This window comes from Leptopilina boulardi, unplaced genomic scaffold, assembly GCF_019393585.1.
Source record: "Leptopilina boulardi isolate dan_hultmark-lab unplaced genomic scaffold, ZJU_Lbou_2.1 LbouV2_162, whole genome shotgun sequence".
NCBI lineage: Eukaryota > Metazoa > Arthropoda > Insecta > Hymenoptera > Figitidae > Leptopilina > Leptopilina boulardi.
In genome coordinates this window covers 3057363-3080275 of record NW_026137710.1, presented here as the reverse complement: position 1 = coordinate 3080275, position 22913 = coordinate 3057363, and the positions used below count along the sequence as shown (strand labels likewise).

General features: G+C 31.3%; 1 protein-coding gene across 1 annotated transcript; it reads right to left on the bottom strand.

The window, feature by feature from the left end:
• Positions 1-13657: 13657 nt before the first annotated feature.
• LOC127276970 (probable serine/threonine-protein kinase DDB_G0268642) lies at positions 13658-17825 on the bottom strand. Its single transcript, XM_051297729.1, has 6 exons — positions 17765-17825; positions 17501-17640; positions 17172-17349; positions 15036-15128; positions 14351-14841; positions 13658-14102 (listed from the first exon to the last, which is right to left on the bottom strand). The coding sequence occupies exons 1-6, from the start codon at positions 17823-17825 to the stop codon at positions 13743-13745; spliced, it is 1323 nt and encodes a 440-aa protein (XP_051153686.1). The 3' UTR covers positions 13658-13742.
• Between the last annotated feature and the right edge of the window lie 5088 nt (positions 17826-22913).

Sequence of the window (22913 nt, the reverse complement as noted above, 5' to 3'; positions counted from 1 at the left end):
CGTCATTTACTTTCTAGCATTTGCGTACATTACACATATTACAGTTCGACCATCCTGATTCATCCCGTCCACGGGTATCGTTAATTTACAATTTCAAAAATTTAAGACAATTTATCGCAGATTGTTCAGATTTACACAAATTTAAAAACAAATTAAAATTTAGAAATTGTACTGATTTACAAAATTAAATAGATCGAAATCCTCAAATCACATAATTTAAAAACGTGACGTACGCGTGCGCATAGTCTATTATTCTTACACACACATATTTACAATTATGACTGACACCACAGACGCATATTTCTTGGTTCCCAGACACCCTCATATTTTCGCTGGGTTACTTGAAATCCTTCAATATCAGCTACAACATAGCGTTGATTTCGTAAGACTTTCGAGACTATATAAGGCCCCTTAAAACGCGGGATTATTTTTGGCGATATTCCCTTTGTCGAGTCAAAATTCCTAATCATTACGAAATCACCAACCTGATAATCAAAAGCATCTTTTCTCTTTTTGTTCGCATTCGCCGCATATCGCATTTGGCTTATTCCAATTTTATTATCGACTTTTGCACGTAAAACTTCGAGCTCCCTGGTATCTGGACTAATCTTATTTTCAATAAATTCTTTAATATAATCATTAATTTTTCCTCTTTGATTTAGTCCAAATAACAATTTGCTCGGAGTTTCGCCAGTAGACATATGTACTGCATTATTTAGTCCAAATTCGATATCTGATAATACTTTGGGCCATTGTTTACCCGCTTCGTAATCACTTAATTTTCCCAACATTGGACCCAAAGATTTATTAACTATTTCTACTTGGCCATTAGCCTGCGGGGAACCAGCCGCGACTTTTACATGCTGTATATCGTATTCCTTAAAAAATTCTTGGCATTCTTGCGAAGTAAACGAAGTCCCTCTATCAGAAATTACCGTTCTGGGTTTACTATAATTTGCGAAATAATTTTTTAAAGACGAAATAGTTTCCGCCGACTTCTTGGTTTTTGTCGGGTACAATTTTACAAATTTGGTGAAACCATCGATCACAACTAAAATGTGTTTTTTCGATTTAACCCGTTCATCAAATATATCTAAGTGATCGATGTGTATTGTCTCAAAAGGTTTATCACCCTTAGGTATCACATTAACTTTACCCTCGACTTTGCCCGAAGACGGCGTAAACGCTATACATTTGCAGCAATTCCTAATATGTTCATTTATCTTGTTTTTCATGGCCGGGAACCAATAACTTTTCCTCAAAGTCTCATACACTTTCGTCACCCCTTGGTGCGCTAATTCGTCGTGATACTTGAACAATACATTCTTCTCCATAAATTCCGGTACATAAAACAAAAGGGTATCAGTGTTTTCTCCTTTACGTAAAGGATCGTAAAAGGAGAAAACACTGATACCCTTTTGTTTTATGTACCGGAATTTATGGAGAAGAATGTATTGTTCAAGTATCACGACGAATTAGCGCACCAAGGGGTGACGAAAGTGTATGAGACTTTGAGGAAAAGTTATTGGTTCCCGGCCATGAAAAACAAGATAAATGAACATATTAGGAATTGCTGCAAATGTATAGCGTTTACGCCGTCTTCGGGCAAAGTCGAGGAGAAACCTCCTTTACCCCGTTTCTCAATTCAAAATGTTTATCTTGCCTAATCTCAATTTTTTGATTCAAATCAGCGATCATTTTATCTTTATTTTGCGCAATTACCAAATTTGTTTCAAAGGAATTATCATTTACAATGCCTATCCAACTGCGCCTACTCAAACCATCAACGTGACTCATCCGCTTTCCTTCTCGATGCTCAGTAGTGTAATCGTAACCTTGAAGCTCCATAACCCACCTGGAAATTCGGGGATTTATTTCCTTCTTCTTCAAAGCGAGCGTTAGAGAGTTACAATCGGTCACAATTTTGAACGGGATTCCGAGGAGATAAACTCGAAATCTACGCACGGCATAAACAATAGCCAACATCTCAAGTTCAAAACTGTGATACCGGCTTTCAACTTCAGTACTCCGCTTTGAAAAGTAAAAAATGGGATGAAACTTCAAGTCCTTTCCACGTTGCATCAAGATCGCACCGTACCCCAGCGCGCTTGCATCACAATGCAGTTCGGTTTCGGCTCGAGGATCGTAGATCGCTAAGATCGGAGATTCGGCTAATTTTGCTTTTAAAATTTTAAACGCATCATACTGATCTTTTTTGAAATTAAATTCCGCCCCCTTTTTGAGAAGGTCGTACAGAGGTTTTGCAATCAAAGAGAATTTTTCTACAAATTTTCGGAAATATTGGGCAACCCCTAAAAAACTCTGTACGTCGTTCACAGTTCTGGGCTCGGGAAAATTCGTCACGGCTTCGATCCCTTTTGTGATGGGACTAATACCACTTTCAGACACCACATAACCTAAAAACTCAATCTTTATGGATAAAAATTCACATTTGTCGGTTCTCAACTCCATTTTATTTGCAATCAATAATCTAAATACTTTACGCAAAATTACAATATGCTCGTCAATTGATACGGTGGCTATAAGCAAATCGTCCATATAGGCAACCACATCCCCAGATTCAATCAAATCTTTAAAAACGGTATTTATAAATCTTTGAAAACGTGACGGAGCCACTTTTAAACCAAAAGGCATACAAGTGAACTCGAATTGTCCAATCGGTGTTACAAAAGACGTATACTTTTGTGAATCCTCGGCAATAGAAATATGGTGAAATGCATCTTTCAAGTCCAACCGAGAAAAATATTTTTTATTATTTAAAATATCGAGCTGATCGTCGATTAGCGGTAAAGGATAATTATCCCCGATAAGAAATTTATTCAATACACGAAAATCGATACACAAGCGTATTTCGCCATTTTTCTTTTTAACCAGCACTATTGCTGATGCATACTCGGAATCACTCGGTTTTATGCGCTTCAAGGTTATCAAATTTTTAATGATTTCTATCAATTTCTGTTTTTCTATAAATGACAACCGTCTAGGGGCAAACCGGAAAGGCTGATGTTCTTTTAAGCGAATAGTCAATTCCGCTTCCACAGCAGGCTTTTCAGGCCGCTCAGGCTTGATATATTCTATAAAAAACAAATCCCTGATTTTATCGCGATCTTCAACTGCAATTTCGTCATTAATTTTAAGAGTCCCAATAACATCAATTTCAGACTCGTCAATATCAATATTTAAAATTTCTGACACTGCTTCCGCCAAACTATCATCAGTTTCCATTATTTTAAAACCAAATTTACGGAATGAATCGCGACCCAAGACTACCGGTAATTTCATAGTATTATCATCTACAATCAATAAATCAACATCTCTAATCAGCCGTCCTAGCGTGACTCTAGACTTTGCCCGACCAAGTATTTTTAATTTGGACTCATTTATACCTGTATATTCAAAACAATGAGAATCAAAAGGTTCAATTAATTCAGGGTTTACAAATTTTTTTTTTATAAAACTGACTGGACTACCACTATCCAGTCTCGTCGACAGAGTTAAATTAAAAACCTCACCATCCAGATGAAACTCATATTTAGCTTATCTCAGGAACTCATCTTCTTGATTACCTAAATCGACATTTGCTACCTCCTTCGCCACCGATGATCCTCGCTGCACACAATCCTTGATGACATGATCAACTCCCCCGCAACGAAAACAGGACCCCTTCTTTCTTTCTGGACCCTGACATTCAGTGGATAAATGGCCCCATTTTCCACAATTATAACAACGAACCGAAGACCTCGTACTAGCACTTTCCTTGGAACCCTCTTTAGTGCCCGGTTTGTCATCCCTTCTAAATCCTTTTGGCTTCTCGTCCGTTGGTTGACTTCTGCCAGATAACGCGATTTTCTCAAACGCTTGCAGTAGTTTTTCCACTGAATCAAAACATTGAATGCGCGCCTGATCACGCATGTTAGAATCCGCTATGCCATCAATATAATAATCTAGCCGTTCGGCTTCATCAATTGGAACTCTGTTTGCTAAAATGATTTTGTCGTGCAGATATTCACTAAAAAGTTCACCCTTCTTCCAGGTTCTCTCCTCAAATTGTTTTCGTAGTAGCACTCTACTCGGCCTCCGATGGAACATTTTTTGCAATTCTGTCAGCAAACTGTCAATGGGCATCTGAATGAAATCAGGTTTCGAGTGAAACCAACTCAGCGCCTTGCCTTTTAATTTGGAGCAGATAAGAATCCTCGCAGAGTCGTCATCCAAGTTATAGGTATCAACAAGTATTTTCACCTGTCGTTCCCAGCTGTCAAAATTCCCACCAGTGCCGTCGAATGTGCTCAGCAACTCTCCAATTTTCGTAATACACAATTTCTGCTGGCTTATGTTGAATGAGGACCTTCTAGGTGAGTCATTGCGATGGCTCCCCACTTCTTCTCGGATTTCCCCCAACCTTCGTCGTTCAAGTTCTAATGCTCGCCGTTCTTCTTTCAATATGGCTGAACTATTCATTTGCATTGAACTTCCGGGTCTCTCTCCATTTAGTCTCACTCTTTCCAGCTCCTGCCTAGCTAAATCCAGTTGCCTTGCCATCTCCACTCGCTCGGCTCTGATAGTTCTCAGCTGTTCGTCATAATTTTGTCCTTGGTCTCTGCTTGCTACTGATTCCTTTAGTTTTTCCAGATCGCTCTTCAACGCTTCCACCTTGGCCGATAGGTTTTCATTTTCCAGCCTTGTCTTCTGCAACTCTTCTTGAAGCAGATTATGTTCTGCAACTTGGTTTTTTTCTTGAATAAAGGCTTTCCAACTCTCTTGCTTGTCAATTTCCTGAATTTTGGCGACCAGTTCCGCTATATTGCCCGTGGAGCTCATATTTTTCCAACGTAAAATCTCCTTCAATTCTACCACAGTAAGGTCTTGTAGCGTCGTCGCCATTTTAGACACGTGCACAAGTCCCTTTTTCACTTTTAACTCTTCCACAAAGATTAAACACTGTTCAATTATCACAAAGAGGAAAAGAAAATATTTCTTTCAACATTAACAATTTACAATTCACAGCTCACAATAGGTCTAACCGTGGTCACTTCACAAATTATCGAAATTTCACTTTAAGAACACAAAAGCCGTAGCCATTTTAAAAATTTCGTACCGAATCACTCACTTTTTCGGACTAATTTCTAATTATTTATACCGGCGCGATGGATATAATCCCACTTCTGAAATCTGTAGTGCAATAAAATGAATAAAAACAAACACAATTTAAAAGAAAGTCAGGATATACACTACCGTCGGAAATTGTCGGTACGATTGACATGCGCGGGATGAAATGTTGATGTCGCACCTAAATTAAGATATTTTAAGTTTGAGAAAAGCTAGAGACTTGAAACTTAGATCACCTGAAATCTGATAAAATTCTGCTTCTGAATATATACCTAGAATTTTTTTTCGACTTTCTGGAGCGATTATAACACTGGAAAGATTTCGAAAAAAAAACGTCTAATTTTCCCAATTTCGTACCCAATTTTTGATTCCCTGCATAATCTAGGAAAATGCAAGGAAAAATTTGTAACTCCTACAACATAATCTTTAAGATCTTAGCTTTAAAAGTAATTTTTAAGACTTAAAAAATATTGTTTCGTTTTTGAGATAAGTTGAAAAATGTCAGAGCATGTTTTTTACACAACTCAGCGTCAAAGATTAGTTCTTGCATCCCCGCTGCTTCGCCCGTTCCTTGCGCCAGGGCCGAATATGCGTGCGGGCCCCTGCTTGAAACCCGTCTCGTATTTTCTCACATTTACAGTTATTGATTATTAGTATATTAATTAATTTATTTAAAATATGTTATTATTATTAGTTAATTAAAAGTTTAACAAATACTTTTTAATATTGTACTTAAAATTTACCAAATTGGAAAAATGTTCTTCTTTTTCAGAACTTTAAAATTTTTTGTTTAAAATTTGTAATTAATTTTGAAAAATTTAATTTGTAGTACTAATTATTTTAGTAAAAATGCAGAAAGTGCATTTTCAGAAAAAAAGAACTTTCTTATGTACACTAAATTATATATAGTATAACATAATATAATATAATAAATAATAATAATAATAATATAAATATTAATAATAATATAAATATTAATAATAATAAAATATTTATAACATTTATAATAATCAATAACTGTAAATGTGAGAAAATACGAGACGGGTTTCAAGCAGGGGCCCGCACGCATATTCGGCCCTGGCGCAAGGAACGGGCGAAGCAGCGGGGATGCAAGAACTAATCTTTGACGCTGAGTTGTGTAAAAAACATGCTCTGACATTTTTCAACTTATCTCAAAAACGAAACAATATTTTTTAAGTCTTAAAAATTACTTTTAAAGCTAAGATCTTAAAGATTATGTTGTAGGAGTTACAAATTTTTCCTTGCATTTTCCTAGATTATCACAGTGGTCCTCAAGCATCGACAGGTTCGATTAAAATGGATCCAAAAATTGACTGAACAGGCTCTTAGAAGACTGTTCGTAGATGTAAAAACTGTATTTCATAAAATCCTAGCTGATCGTTTTTTCGAAAAAACTCAAAATTACGTCGTATGATTTTTAATATTAATATTTCAGTATATTCTTTAGAATAATCGGTCTCTATATCTATAATATAATTATAATACCACCTTTAGCTTATCCCAGGACCAACGACGTGGACGTAGTGGTAAAAATGGCCCCACTTTTTTTTTTTTAATTTTTTTTAACTTTTTAAATTTTTTTTTTAATTTTTTTTAACTTTTTAAATTTTTTTTAAAATTTTTTTCAAAAATTTTTTAAACACTTTTTTTTTATATGAGCCTTCTGTACCTTAATCTAAATATGCTCTGATGAAAATTCAACAACTGCCTTCTTTAGCCTCAATGAATAAGAAGAGTCAGTAATAATATTTATCTTGTACCGCTCCCAGAATTTTAAAAATTCGCGGTGAATTGATTCACCTGCTTGCTCTGACCATGTGCCTAGCCCAGTATTATTTAAAAACAGCAATGAGTCTTTTAAATGAGCCAAGATTACATGCATTTTCAACGTCACTGAAATTTGTAAGCTTTGAAAAGCATTTTGTAACTCAGTTAAATACGAGTCTACATCATCATGAATTTTCTTAGAAGAAAAACAGCAGCTAACTATTTTGTCCATAGCCTTGAAAGCAGTTACATATGGTACTAACTGCAGAATTCCAACGCTTTCATAAATATTTGCATCCAGAAGTTTATCCGATTCTTTTAAAAGCTTTCGGCATGCGTTTCCCTCGAATATATCTCCATGATAGTTTTTTGAGATTACCTTTAATTTTGTAGGCCAGATTAATGCCTTCTCTTTACCTACAAGAGGAACTATGCCATCCCAAAATAAATGGTTGACAAATCCCTGTAAAAGGTACAACTCGGGAATGACACATTTTTGTAAAACATAAATGTCATTTTCTTCATTGAAAAGCGGTGGATTAATTGTACTATTGCATTGCTTAGCAAATTTTTTTTTCCCTATAGAACAGAATTTCGCATAATCTGCTTTTAAGTCTCCGTACGTTTTCAGTTTCAAAGGATCCTCAGAACTCATTATGTCACTACTAAGACCTGCATCAGTTACATCATTCTGTTCTGAATTCGCATGATTTCTTAAGTCTGATAGTTTAATAAAACAGTAAGGACAAGGGTAAGTTGATGTCGCAGTTTGTTGACCATTTATCATTATTAAGAGTTTGAAATCCGACACGAATTTAAAAGGAATACTATTGAGGTTGATCAGATCAAATAAAATCTTTATATTCTCATAAGTTTCCTTTATTTTCGGAACTACACACAACATGATCAATCTTCGTACACTTGTTATTTTACTCTTTTTGGCAACACTACCACCCTCAGAATATAATGCTCTAGACTTAAGCGGTATGTCTTCATCTGAATCAAGATCTTTTTCCAATTCACTTAAGTAATTTTCTGGAAATATGGACATACATATTTTGAAAAAACCTTGGCCACCATCAGCCATAACTTTAATAGCATAATTACCAATAATATTTCGTTCTATTATCAAGGCATCAAGGATTTCTTCAGCATCTGCGTAAACAACAGGTCTTTCTTTTTTTACATTTGTACCATCACATTCGAATTCATGTACACTTTCTTTGTATAAATTTTCCAACTTTTTTGATTCTTTAGAAACATGTTCTCTATAATACGTTGGTACAGATTTTTTCCCAACATTGCATCTCAAAAAATTGGTTAATTGCTTCATATGATTAGCTGATGCACCAGTATTTATTTTAAAATTATCCAATTTTTCGGCTGAAATCTCAGGGACATTTTGTTTTCTCGGGTTAATCAGAATTTTTGAAGTTGAACCTTTGGTGCTTAAATTTATTTCAACATTACTAACTCTATCACTGGTATCAACGTTAGCCTTTTTCTTTAAAAGGTCGTTTATAACTTGGTCTTGATGCTTTTCAGGAAGTTTTTCAAGAAATTTTGTTACATTCCCTGTAACGTTTTTGCAAGTATGATTTTTACCCTTTCCGATTTCCTGAAAACAACTTGTACAAAGCTTAATAACATCGTTTGCCATCTTTTTGCTTACCTTTTCTGAATGTCTCTCACTAACATTAGAAAATTCATTTAAAGCATCAACTTTATTTTCCAATTTTCTCTTAATGCCTTTACCTTTTTCGACATTTGAATGGCCCTTGTATCTTGCATTTACACAAATATAACAAATACAGACACTCGTATCTGCTGTACGAGTATTTTTTCGTAATTTTAAATCTTCATAATTTGGCATGGATTGTATTGGCCTTTTAAAGATACCTTTTTCATGATCTAGAAGAGTTAGGTAGCATGTTCTGCAAATGCTCAATGGAAATTTCTCATCATTTAAATTAAAACTATTGTTGACAAATTCTTTTATTAGATTACTTACCTTTTCGTTTATAAGAAATTTTTCTGGTTTAATCTTTCCAAAAGCAATTTTCTTACCGCAGGGTGCACATATTTTCCTCCGGTTCTCCTCATGAGAACTCATTTTAAGATGGAAAAAAATTGATCTTGTGAGCAAGCAAGTTAGTCAGTCAGTTGTTACAAGACGTTACAGAAATAATGCACGAATTCATTAATATGAATGGATATACCGAGCGGTAGGCTAGAGGTTACAATGGTGTGGATTGTCGATTAATTGTCCGATTCACACCGCTGGAACCCGGTTGAACTCTGGAGGGTTTTACTGCAGTTTTCCTAGTATCCTCGGGGACTCTTGTCGAGAGCATCAGGCCAATAAGGCAAGAGTATAATGAAGAAAAAAAAGAAAAAAAAATGGTTTAACAATGAATATTACAGATACGATTGCTGATTATTGAACATTATATAAGACAGTGTTGAAACTACATTTCGCAAAACGTAATTTTGAGTTTTTTCGAAAAAACGATCAGCTAGGATTTTATGAAATACAGTTTTTACATCTACGAACAGTCTTCTAAGAGCCTGTTCAGTCAATTTTTGGATCCATTTTAATCGAACCTGTCGATGCTTGAGGACCACTGTGATTATGCAGGGAATCAAAAATTGGGTACGAAATTGGGAAAATTAGACGTTTTTTTTCGAAATCTTTCCAGTGTTATAATCGCTCCAGAAAGTCGAAAAAAAATTCTAGGTATATATTCAGAAGCAGAATTTTATCAGATTTCAGGTGATCTAAGTTTCAAGTCTCTAGCTTTTCTCAAACTTAAAATATCTTAATTTAGGTGCGACATCAACATTTCATCCCGCGCACGTCAATCGTACCGACAATTTCCGACGGTAGTGTATTTTAAGAAAATTGTCACTCCTTTATAATATTACTATACATAGTTTTTCCGACAAGTATAAACCACGGTCGACGAGCTTCTGCCCATCTCCTCTTATCACTTTCCTTTAATCGGACATAATCGTCTAAATTCGTAATTCTCTTCGTCAAGTCATTCGTCATTTACTTTCTAGCATTCGCGTACATTACACATATTACATTTCTTTTTCATCTAAAATCGGAATTTTAATTATGTATACTAAGTGATGATTTTTTATAATTGTAGTAATTTCACTAATATCTATAATATGTTGATAGTTTCTTTCATCGCTTTCGATGTGATATTTAGTCCTAAATTCCTTTTCAAATCCATCAATTGTTTCATGCAACATTCTAGGCGTTAAAATTTGGGGGTTTATAATTCCATGCTTCCCTAAATTAATTGAACTTATTGCTAAATCTATGTCGTCGTTCATTTCTTCTATTAACGTTTCAGCTATTAATAATTTTTGTTGAATAAACAAACTCTTTTTGTTATTATTTATTTCTGCTTTCATTTGGTTTAGTATATCGTAGTCTGCTACAAGTTTATTTTCTAAGAACTTATAATCTTGAGATGATGAATCTAAGATCATTTTTATTACTTTAGTATTGTTTTTAATTGCTTCATTTAAGACCTTATTATCATTATATAATTGATCGAATTCTTGATTAATTATATTTAAATCTGAATCGCATAATGTGCCAAATAATATTTTTGATGCGTCTCCTATTACATTTAAAAGTCCTCTTTTAACTCTTTGTTTACCCATTATGTTATATAATAGGGATTCCTTTTTTCTTAAACGACTAAATCTAGAAGAGATAATTTTAATTTCGTAATTTTCTTGACATTTAGTCATGCTAAGATGACTAACCTGCGTTACCCACTTGAAAAATACAATATCGTATTCAATGTCGTATATGATGTTGTATGGGATATTGTATTCAACAACATATACGACATCAAAAACTATATCGTATACGACGTAGAAAACGAAATAGTAATTTGGTATAGTATGCTACGTCGTTTACGACCCATTTTATATCGTTTACGACAACGTTTACGATTTAAAAAATAGCCCACATAGGTAAAAAAAATTCACATTAATTAGAGTTATGTGAATTAAGTTTTTGTTGTAATACTTGTATAATACATTTTTACATGTACATCGTAAATAAGATCTTGGAATATTGGGATTTAGGGCTGTTTTACTCTAAAACAGCTTCCTGAAACCGAAAAAGTGAATTTTTTAAAAAACTTGATGCTTTTTAAATTATAGTCGGCTTTAAAGAAAATAGAACATTAAATTTCAGCTATCTAATTTAATTAATTTAATATAAGGACATTTTTAGAGATTTATTCATTTTTAATTATTGAAGCTCCCCCCTCATAGTTAAACCCATTGGCTGCTCATCCATAGTCTTCCACTCTAAATTGATTGATCTTCGATCGGTAACTAAGTCAATGAATTATAAAACAAACTTTAATCTATATAAACTTTTGAAGGTTTGTAAATAAAAGTAACATTGTATAAGTTTATTTATTTTAAAATTTATTAACTCTTGTTACAAAATTTATGTACTTAAAAATTTTTAAACGCAACTTTCATTAAATTAAAATATTTTTGCTAATAATACATATATTTAAAATATTTGGGACCGTATCAAAATAACCGTTTTTTAAAGTGAATATAATTTTTTATTTATCTTTATCTATAATAAAACTTTATAGTATTTGTTTAAATGAAAATTACAATAATGCTATATTCTATTCTTTTCTTATTATTAACATTTGTTTTAATTGTTTTTGAATTTATTTTTATTATATTATTATATTATATTTTTTTATATTTTTTATCTATCATTATCAATAAATGGTTTAAATTTTGAATATTTCATTTAATCAAAGCGATAATGATGCTACCCAGATAGTACGAAAGCTTGCGGCAAGCTTGCAGCAAACTTACCGTGTAATATTGCCAAGCTTGCAGGGAAAAATTGCTGCAAGCATGCTTGATATAACAAAATGTCCACAGTATAGCAGGTTTTTCGTGAAAGGTGGTTGTAAGCTTGCGCCGAAAGGTTTCTACAATCTTGACATGAAAGATTGCTAAAAGATTGTAAGGAATGATTGCTGCAAGCTTACTAGAAAATGTTACAGAATGATTGCAACAAGCTTGTCGCAAGCTTGTAGCAGGCTTGCTCCAATTCAACAAAAATATTTTTTATATTAAAAAAAGAATGGTTTTTCATTATTTATTTTTTTGTAAACTTAACATTAATAAGAAATTATTGCAAGTAAATTTGAAGGGACTGAGAATTGAACCTGAGTTTGACGGACGCTAACCGAAGACCCTAACTGACAAGCTAAGCAACTAACTGTCAGTGGAAAGAAGAATCTTTCATATGTTTATCAACGTAGAAGTTTGTTTTTCACCGACACTTAATTGTTTACCTTGTTGGTTAGGGTCTTTGGTTAATGTCCGTCGATCCTCGGTTCAAATCCCAATTCCCTCAAATTTGTTTCCAAAAATTTCTCATTAATGTTAAGTTTATAAGTAAAAAAAATAAATAAAGTAAATAACTAAAAATACATAATGTTTAATTTAAAAAATATTTATTGTGGAATTGCAGCAAACTTGCTGCAATCATTCTGCAACATTTTCTTGTAAGTTTGCAGTAAACTTTCAAGGCTAGCTTCCAGAAACCATCCGTAGTAAGCTTGAAGCAATCATTTCTGGCAATCTTGTAGCAATCTTTTATAACAAGATTGCAGGAACCTCTCATGGCAAACGTACAACAATCTTTCTCGGAAAGCTTGCTATACAGTGGACATTTTGTTATCTTAGGCAAGCTTGCGTCAATCTTACACTGACAGCTTGTCAATATTGCACTATAAGCTAGCTTGCTTCAAGCTTTCGTGCTATCTGGATAAATTGAACAACCCTTAATTTCTAGATGATCCCTGTTGAGATTTGATGCATTATTTTTTTAATCTAAAACGTGTATCATATAATTTTGCTCTAACATATTCTCCAAGCCTGTTCATTCGCACTGCACGTTGAGCTCCTTTCACTTTTTCATTTTTTCCTTTACTTTCCGTGATTTTTTGATAGAATAATTCTGAAACAATGTATTGAAAAGTGTTAATACAAAAATAAAAATATTTTGATGACAAGAATAACACCACGATGCTAATAAAATAGGATTTTAAAATGCAAAATAATGCTGCTAAATAAAAAGCAAAGCCTCACAGGAAGCTTTCACCGGAATCTCTAATGAAACTTATACCGGAAGCTTCCACCGAATGTTTCAAGAAAGCTCCAGGGAAGCTTCCCTGGAGATTCCGGCGGAAGATTCATTTAAAAATTTGGAAAGATTTTTAAGTGTTTTTTAAAAATTTTGTACATTATTATGGTATAATGTATTACATTTATGTATAGTATAGTATAGTATAGTATAGTATAGTATAGTATAGTATAGTATAGTATAGTATAGTATAGTATAGTATAGTATAGTATAGTATAGTATAGTATAGTATAGTATAGTATAGTATAGTATAGTATAGTATAGTATAGTATAGTATAGTATAGTATAGTATAGTATAGTATAGTATAGTATAGTATAGTATAGTATAGTATAGTATAGTATAGTGTTTCAAAAACCTTTTTTTAAGAAACGATCAATTTTAGTGTTTTGTGCCATTTGAATAAAATGTTGCGGTTATAATTGTCAACTAATTTATACAAATTATCGTCAAGTTAAAAAAATTCAAGTCGAATTATCGAGAAAAGATGGATGCCAAAGAAAACAAGAAACATACAAGAAATGTAAACGAATTACAAATTAAAGAATAGCAAGTGTAAAAGAAGCCAAAAAAAGTTATGAAGTGTAAAAAAATAGATGTTGAGCATTAGAAGGAAGGGAGAGAAAACAGGACAAGTGAAAAAAAGAAGAATGATGGAAAAAATAAATAAGTGAAAGGAAGAGAAAAACAACAAAGAAGAAAATGAGTAGATTGAAAGGAAACTATGAGGAAAGTATGAAAAAAATTACTTTTTAATAAATCCATTTTTTTGGGAGTCAATTGTTTTCTGTAAGTTTCTTCATTCTCATTTCTTACGTTTGCTCTCTTTTCATCTGAACATCTGTTTTGAAGAACTGACCTTTTCCAAATTACATCCATCGTATCTCGGACGAATAATGAGTCTTTTTTCCTCTTAATCATTTCCCATTTATCCAAACTTACATAAACGTTTTCTCCTAGGTGAACCTAAGATGAAAAATAAATTATTACACATATATATATATATATATATATATTAGCTAATATATTATCATTTTGAATGAAGTCTTATAGAACATAACATATATAGTATTTAAATATTTTTTAGTAATGCAAGAAAATATTTCAAATTTATAAAATAAACAAAAGATTAAATTAATGAAAGTAATTTACATATAACTTATTAATTATTAGATATTAGTTTTCTAAAAATCTATTGTTTAAACATTTTTTACTTTTTCTTCGTCTATTGATGATTCAATATTTTCTTCTAAATCTTGATCTCTAAGAGCAGAACTGGGATTTTGTTCAACTGAACCGCGATATTCTCCTGTAGATGAAGTATCGGAAAATTGATCGACTGAGTGACGAGATTCTCTTCTGGCCGAAGCACCGGAATTTGAGCCAACTGAATTACGAGATGCCCTTCTAGATGAAGCACTTGAATTTGGATTAAATGAATCACGAGATTCTCTTCTGGATGATGCAGCGGAATTTTGATTTATTGAACGAGATGATACATTTCCGGTTGATGCACTGGAATTTAAACCAATTGAATCACGAGATACATTACTAGACGAAGCACTGGAATTTCGACCAACTGAATCACGAGATTCTCTTCTGGATGAAGCACCAGGATAGTCATAATCTGAGTCACGATATTCTCTTTTTGATGAAGCAGTCGTTGCTCGCGAAGATGGTGATTTTCTGCTTGCAGGTCGTTTCTCTACTAACATAAATAAATTTTTGTAAATGACGAAGAAACGTGTTGTTTAGAATTTAAAATTGATAATAATATTGCACACATAGGATATTAAATCATTTTTCAAAGCATTCTTAAACGCTCCATCGGAATAGAAAAAGTTTTACTACAGAAGTCTATGTTGAATATGCTTCAACTCTATTGAAAATAGTTATTACCTTTAGAGTTTGTGTCATAAATATTATCTTCATCAGTATTAGTCAGTTTGTGAGTATCTTCTGATTCCGCTCCTCCATTCTCAGTTTCGCTTTCTAAAGTTAATTAATTTTGTTGTCAGTAAGTTAATATGAATAATGTTTTTACGTTAAGTTTATCGATGTATGTATATAATTTGATTCCCTACCGATTTTCCTAATTTGAAATTCCTAATTTTAAAATTAGGAATTTCAAATTAGGAAAATCGGTAGGGAATCCGATATAATTTAATATGGATTTATTTAGTAAATTATTTGATGAATGAATTTTCCCTAATTCTAAAATAATAAAATGTTCCACTACTTTCAGGGTGTCTAGCGGTCAGGGAATATAGAAAGATCAGAGAAAGTCAGGAAATTTAATGAAATGTCAAAAAATTTAATAATACCCAAAGATAAAAATTTATGAATTTTTTTAAGTTAAAAATTCAATTATTTCACATTTGAATTAATTAAAATTGAAATATTCCAAATTTTAATCAATTTAAATTTTAAATATTCCCAAGGCTAATCCTTCAATAAGTCAATTAATCTAAATTCCAATCAATTAAAAAAATTATATTGATTCCAAATTGAAATAAATTAAAAATTCAATTATTCCAAATTGTAATAAATTAAAATTCAATTATTTCTAATTTAAATCAATTTAAAATTTAAATATTCCCAACGCTAATCTTTCAATAAGTCAATTAATCTACATTCCAATCAATTATGCATTCAATTATTCCAAATTCCAATCAATCAAAAATTCAATTATCCCACATTCTAATTAATTAAAAATTCAATTACTCCTAGTTTTAATCGCAATTAAAAATTTAATTATTTTATTTATCTGCATTATACAGGCAATGCCCTTTTATACAATATACAATGTGTACAGTCTATTTAAAGAAAGAAAAAAAAGAAAGAAAAAAAAAAATATATATATATGTATATATATATACATATACATACAATGCTACTAATGTTATTAATTCGCAGTATAATTATTATTATCAATAAACAATAATTTCTTTAAAGCAGTAACGAATGCAGAGTAATTTTGAAAGAAGTCAAGTTTATCATATTTTCCATTTTAATTAATTAAAAATTTCAATTATTTCAAATTATAATCAATTGAAAATTTAATACTTTAACATTTCAATCCATTTACAATTCAATTATTTCACACTTTAGGTAATAAATTAAAATTTCAATTAATTAAAATTCTAATCATATAAAAATTCAATTTCAAGTTTTAATAAATGAAAAATTCAATTATTCCAAACTTTACATAATTAATTAAAGCTGATATAAAATTTTAATTAAATAAATTTTAATTAAAGCAATACTTTTAAATAATTTTTAAAAATTTATTTTTAAATTAAGCTTATTTTCAAAAATTTAAACGATATAAATTTCCAATTTTTCTAATTTAGATCAACTTCAAATTAATTCGATACAAATTCCAATAAATCTCACTATTAATAAGTAATCAAAACATTTATTGATTAAAATTTTAATTGACTCTAAACTTAATTCAAATTAAATCGATCAAAATTTCCATAAATATTCATTTTAATTAATCAAAACATCAAATGATTAGAATTTTAATCAACTCTGAAATTAATTCATCTAAATTATAAAGATTATAAATTTTGATACATCTAAATTTTAATCAGTTTAAAGTGCCAATAATTCAAATTTCAATTCACAGAACTTTCAATCTATTCTAATATTTTATTAGACTAAAATTTTCATTGGAAGAAGTAAATTTTTTCGATTAAAATTTTAATAAAAAATTATTTCGTTTAATGAGATTCATTGAAATTCGCATCTAATGAATTAGAAATTAACCCCAATTAAAAGAATTGCTAAGTTTAATTATTGAAAAGTTAATGTTCATTTAATATTAATAATCAATAAAAAATTTCTTTGCGAATCAAATTTTAAATTACAATAGTTCAGAAAAGGAAGGTTAAAGAAAAGACAAGGAATTTTTTCTTAAAGTTTGCTGGACACCCTGGTCTTAATTGACTCTTTTCTAAGAAATAATGTAATTTTACTAATAAATTTTTAAAAAATTATCCATTCACAAGTAAAATTTTTACTCATCCATACCATTTAAACTTTGAGAATTAATTGAAGAACTATCTTCTTCATCTGTGTCGTCGGTTTCACTTTCTGAAGATTCAATTACTCTTCTTTTTTTTAATAGTTCAGAATGTCTTTTTAATATCTCATTATTTTCGTGCTCCATTGCAATTTTTGTTTCAAGATTTAATCTTCTTTTGACAGGCTGTAAGAAGTAATTCTATAAGAACTAAACCTTTAACCTCTTCTAATTTTAAATATATATGTTAAAAAAAGATTCAAATAATTAAAAAAATTTAAATAACTTTTTAAAGCATCTTTTTTAAATAATAATAAGTTTGTTTTAAATTTTTTACTTGTTTTTGACTTGTTATATTGGTTTTACGTTTTACTCCATTGGAATTTAAATCAGCGTCTGATGAAAAACTAATGTTTCTTGTATTTGGATATTTTATACGTTTCTCACTTTTCTGCTGAAGAATGTCTGCTTCACTTTCTAAAAATAAAGCCCATTTAAATATATTTTCAATTTTTAACACAAACTAGAAAAAAATAAGTACTGTAATACTGATTATATTTATGTCACTTATAAAATATTAATATTTTAAATTCAAACTTACCTCCTAAGAGAATAATAAATGCATTTAATAGTAAATCACTTTTTCTATTATCACCATACATCCATACTTTGTACTTTTGATTTCGCATGAAATCGGTTTTGCTTTGAGGAGAGTGATTTGCAATACATTTTATTGGAATAATTTTTTCAACGCCGTTGATAAACTTAACTAACGCGTACGATATCATTTTTTAATAATTATCTGAAGATGTTTTTTCTCGATAATTTTCTTTTCAGTTTTCTTCTTTTGACAACCCGATCAACTATCAACTTTAAATTATGTAACAGATGACATCACATAATACTTGACACTTTTTTTTCTGTCAAGTTAATGTTAAAAAACAAAACAAAAATCCGTTGTCAAGCAGACAATATAACTTGTCAGAATTTTATTCTTTTCGTGTGAACTGTCAAAAAATAAAAATTTGCTTTATAGATAAAAATGATTTCTTATTAATTTAATTAAAAAGTTCGATTTTTAAGTGTTGAGGAAAGTGAAATCTCATTTAGTTTAATATATGTACAAGTGATAACAATTATAATGTAAGTAATAAAATATTCTATGATATTTAATAATTTAATTTTATTGACTTTAATTTCATGAAAATAATTATGTATTATAACTTATATTAAAAAGTAATAAAATTCTACAGACACCATGGAGAATTTGAGAATTTCGGGTGGTTACAAAAGATATTTAGATCCTGAATCGGAAGAGGGAATTCCTGCAACTACTTGGTATCGGTACAAAAAGCGAAATAAACAAGTAAATGTAAATTACATATTAATTAATTTTATAAATAAAAATTTATTTTTTTAACTATTTTACTATCTGAACCCTGTAAAGATTTATTTATTTATTATTTATTTACAAAAAGATCGTTTCTTACTGGAATCATTAAATTATTTAAAAAATATAATTTATTATTAGTAATTTTTTATAAAAATTACTTTGCCAAGATGTATGTATTTTGATGTAAAGTTTTTTTTTCTAACTTTACAGCAAATATAAAATATAAAAACATTTTCTAAATAAATAGGCAAAACATTAAAAACTAACATAAATTACAGGCGACAAATTCTATCTCGGAAAACAAAATTCCTGAACAGTGTGATATAGAAATGTTTAATGAGCAAGAAACTAGAGAAACATTTTTTGAAACTGACAGTTCAAATAATTATTTGACATCTACGTATGATGCTGAAAATACCGATTTACTAAAATGTATTGAGGTAAAAAATATTTTAATATTTATTAGCTAATTAAATACAAAGATTATTTTATTATTAATTAGTGAAACTTACTTATATTCAAAAGAGTTTAATTTTAGCAAAGTGAAATAAAATTAATTATTACCGGTCATAATCTGGAAAGCGGGAATTAATAATCATGCTTTCTTGTTTGATGAACTTTTGTTAAAATCGAATCTATTAATATTAGGTATAAATAATTAATTAATTGACAAAAAGATTTTAAAGAATTGAAGAAACAATAAGTTTCATTTATATTTTCGCAATTTACTTTTATAATTATGTTATTATAATGAAAAGTTTGTAAATGTCTCAAATACTTCTTTATTTTATTAATTAAATAAACAAAAATTGAAATTCTTTTGAGATTTTTTATAACATTAAAGTTTATAATTACATCTATTTTTAACAACTGCGCTTTTTTACAGGCGCTTTTAAATAAGGAACGTGATTCTAATATCGATAATAACATTATTTACAATACTGTTATTTCATTAGTGGAAGATCTCGATGAAATTGAAAATTCTACGATTCCCCGTGTTGAGGTATATCTACTCCCTTTCCATATATGTTTTTGAAGAGTTTTAAATATCCTCACTCAGTCAGTCACTCAATCACTCAGTCCCTCAGTCACTCATTTAATCAGTCACTAACTCACTCAGTTACTTACACAGTCAGTCACTGATTTAACCTCTCAATCAGCCATTCACTTAGTCATTCAATCAGTGTCACTTATTCACTCACTCAAAGCATCAGAAAATCCGCCACTCACTCACTCACTCAATCAGACAAAGAGTTCATTAGTCACTCTAACAAAGTTAATTAGACACTAACTCACTTACTCACTCAGTCAGACAGTCACTCACTCAGTCACTTAATCAGTCATTCACTCAGTCACTATCTCAGACAATCAGCCACTCACTCACTCAGTCGCTAACTCAGACAATCAGCCACTCACTTACTCAGTCACTCACTCAATCATTCACTCAGTCACTGACTCAGACAATCAGCCACTCACTCACTTAGGCTGTAACTCTTTCATCATACTCTATCACATTCTCAATCACTTACTCAGTCACTCAGTCACTTACTCAGTCACTCTCTCAGTCACTAACTCAGACAATCAGCCACTCACTCAGTCTGTTACTCATTTATTATACTATATCACATTCTCAATCACTTGCTCACTTACTCAGGCAATCAGTCAGACAGTCACTTTCTCAGTCACTCACTCAGTCAATCACTCTCTCAGTCACTCAGTCAATCATTCACTCAGTCACTAACTCAATCAGCCACTCACTCACTCAGTCTGTTACTAATTCATTATACTCTATCACATTCTCAATTACTCAGGCATTCAGTCAAACAGTCACTTACTCAGTCATTCAGTCAAACAGTCACTTACTCAGTCATTCACTCAAGAACTTACTCAATCAGTCAGTCACTCACTCAGTCACTCACTCACTTAGATATTCACTCAGTCACTCAATCTCTCATTACCTAAGTCACTATCTCAGACAATTAGTCACTTTACTTACTCACTTTCTCAGTCAGTTACTCAACTACTCACTCAGTCACTCACTGAGTCAGTTAGTCAATCACACTCTCACTTGTTCACTCATTCAGTCACTTACTTAATCACTCACTCAGTCATTCAATCTCCCAGCAATTCAAACAATCAGTCACATACTTAGTCATTCAATCTCTCAGTTAGTCAATTACTCAATCACTCTCTAAGTCAGACAATCAAACACGAGATTCATGCAGTTACTCAATCACTTACTCAGGTCACTCGCTCACTCAGTCACTCAATCACTCAGTAAGTTACTCAGTCACTTACTAAGTCAATTACTTAGTTACTTATTCAGTCACTCAACCTGTTACTCACATTCTGAGTTTGAGTAAAGAACTTTAATGCTTTACATATTTTTAAATGTTTCCTTAATTTTTTTATGTTTTCCAGAATGAAGACAATGATCATGATTTGTTCTTTGATGCTTTGGAGGATGTTATTGAAGATGAACATGAAGGATTTAATGACCCGTCAAATATCAAATTTTCAAGTCTTGATGCCCTTATAAACAGTGATGGTTTAAGTGAACCTATCAATAGAACGGTAAACAGAAGTGTAGGAGAGATTCTTCTTATGATTTTGAAATATGCAATTGTACATGCATTATCATTAACTCAAATTTATGATTTATTTAATTTGATTAATTGCCTCTTTGAAGAATGTATTTTGCCACCGACAAAATATTTAATTGACAAATTATTTTGTCCAAAAAGTAGTATGAAGCTACATGCAATATGTACGAATTGCGGCGCGTACATAGGCCATTTCCATCGTAAAGATCATTTTCTTCAATGTGCCCTTTGTAAGACAAAAATCAATGTTAAAGAAAACTCATTTAAAGACTTTTTCGTAATGCTAGACGTTTCAGATTCTATTCGACATTTACTTGAATCAAATTCCGAATATTATAAATATATTATAAAAGACAGGGTGCATAAAAAAGGTCAAATTCACGACATATATGACGGGAAAAAATATCGCGAATTTGTAAAACAGTTAAGTGAAGAAGACAGAAAAAAATATGCTACAGTAATTTTTAACACCGATGGTGCACCCTTATTTGAAAGTTCCGCGAATTCCATTTGGCCGATTTATTTAATGGTTAACGAATTACCCTTAGACGTAAGGACAAAAGAGCTTATATTAGTAGGACTCTGGTTTGGCAAAAAGAAACCGGACATGAAAACATTTCTTCGGCCATTCGTTGAGATGATGAACACTTTATCTACAAAAGGTATCGCATGCGTTATAAATGGTTGTACCGAAATTATTAAGATTTTTGCTTTAATATGCTGCGTCGATTCGGTTGCGCGAGCTCCTTGTCAAGGTTTCATACAGTTTAACGGGCTTTTTGGCTGCCCTCAGTGTCTTCATCCTGGGGAGACAGTTTTAAATAATCCAAGTAATAAGCGTAGTGGAAACATTAAATATCCTTTGACGGAAACTATGCCTAAAGAAAGAAATGCCAAAGATACCGTAAAAGACATGAAAAAAGCTGTGAAAGATAAAAAACCTTATCAGGGTGTAAAAAATCCATCTCCTTTAATAAATTTAATTTTTTTTGATATTATTTGGGGTTGTGTTCCTGACAGTATGCATTGCATTGCTGGAGTAGCGAAGCAATTTGCAACTATTTGGTTCGGAAAAAAGACTAAAGCTGGATTATTTACTAAGAAAACGGTGTCTGACATTGATAAATTATTAAAAGAAATTAAAGTACCGCATCAAATAGGTAGATTAACGCGTTTGCTATCAGAGAAAGAGTTTTGGAAGTCTAGAGAGTGGGAGAATTGGGTCCTATTTTATAGTTTGCCAGTTCTTCAACATGTTTTACCTTCTGAATTACTAGCACATTGGGCATTATTCGTTGAAGCGCTGTATATATTACAGAAGGGCAATATTGCAACTTGGGAAATTGAGCAAGCTGACCGTCTATTACACGAATTTGTTGGAAAGACTCAAATTCTATACTCTAAAGTCGCTATGACTTTTAATGTGCACCTTCTGTTACATTTGGCCAGAAGTGTTTACGATTGGGGACCTCTATGGAGTCATAACACGTTTGCTTTTGAGTCCGGTAACGGGGAGTTGACAAAAGTCGTCCACGCTTCAAAGGGGATTTATAATCAAATTTGCCGTCGTATCAGTTTAAAATTTAGTATGTCCGTTTTAGAAAAAAACGTCTCTTCATCCTTTACTGTCAAAAGATTTCTTTTAGAAACTGGTGCAACTCTTGTGGAAAAAACACTGAAAATTTCTGAACACAGATATTTCTGTCAATCAAGATTTCTAACCGAATTTTGGGCAGAAAATTTACAACTTTCCC

What these genes read in the sequence shown, in the direction of transcription:
- LOC127276970 (XM_051297729.1), bottom strand. Translation starts at nt 17,825, where the DNA reads ATGTATGGTGATAATAGAAAAAGTGATTTACTATTAAATGCATTTATT. An exon ending in ATTTATTATTCTCTTAGGAG is followed by an intron (nt 17,641 to 17,764) that starts GTAAGTTTGAAT and finishes CTTTATTTTTAG; the next exon opens with AAAGTGAAGCAGACATTCTT. An exon ending in TAATTCTCAAAGTTTAAATG is followed by an intron (nt 15,129 to 17,171) that starts GTATGGATGAGT and finishes AATTAACTTTAG; the next exon opens with AAAGCGAAACTGAGAATGGA.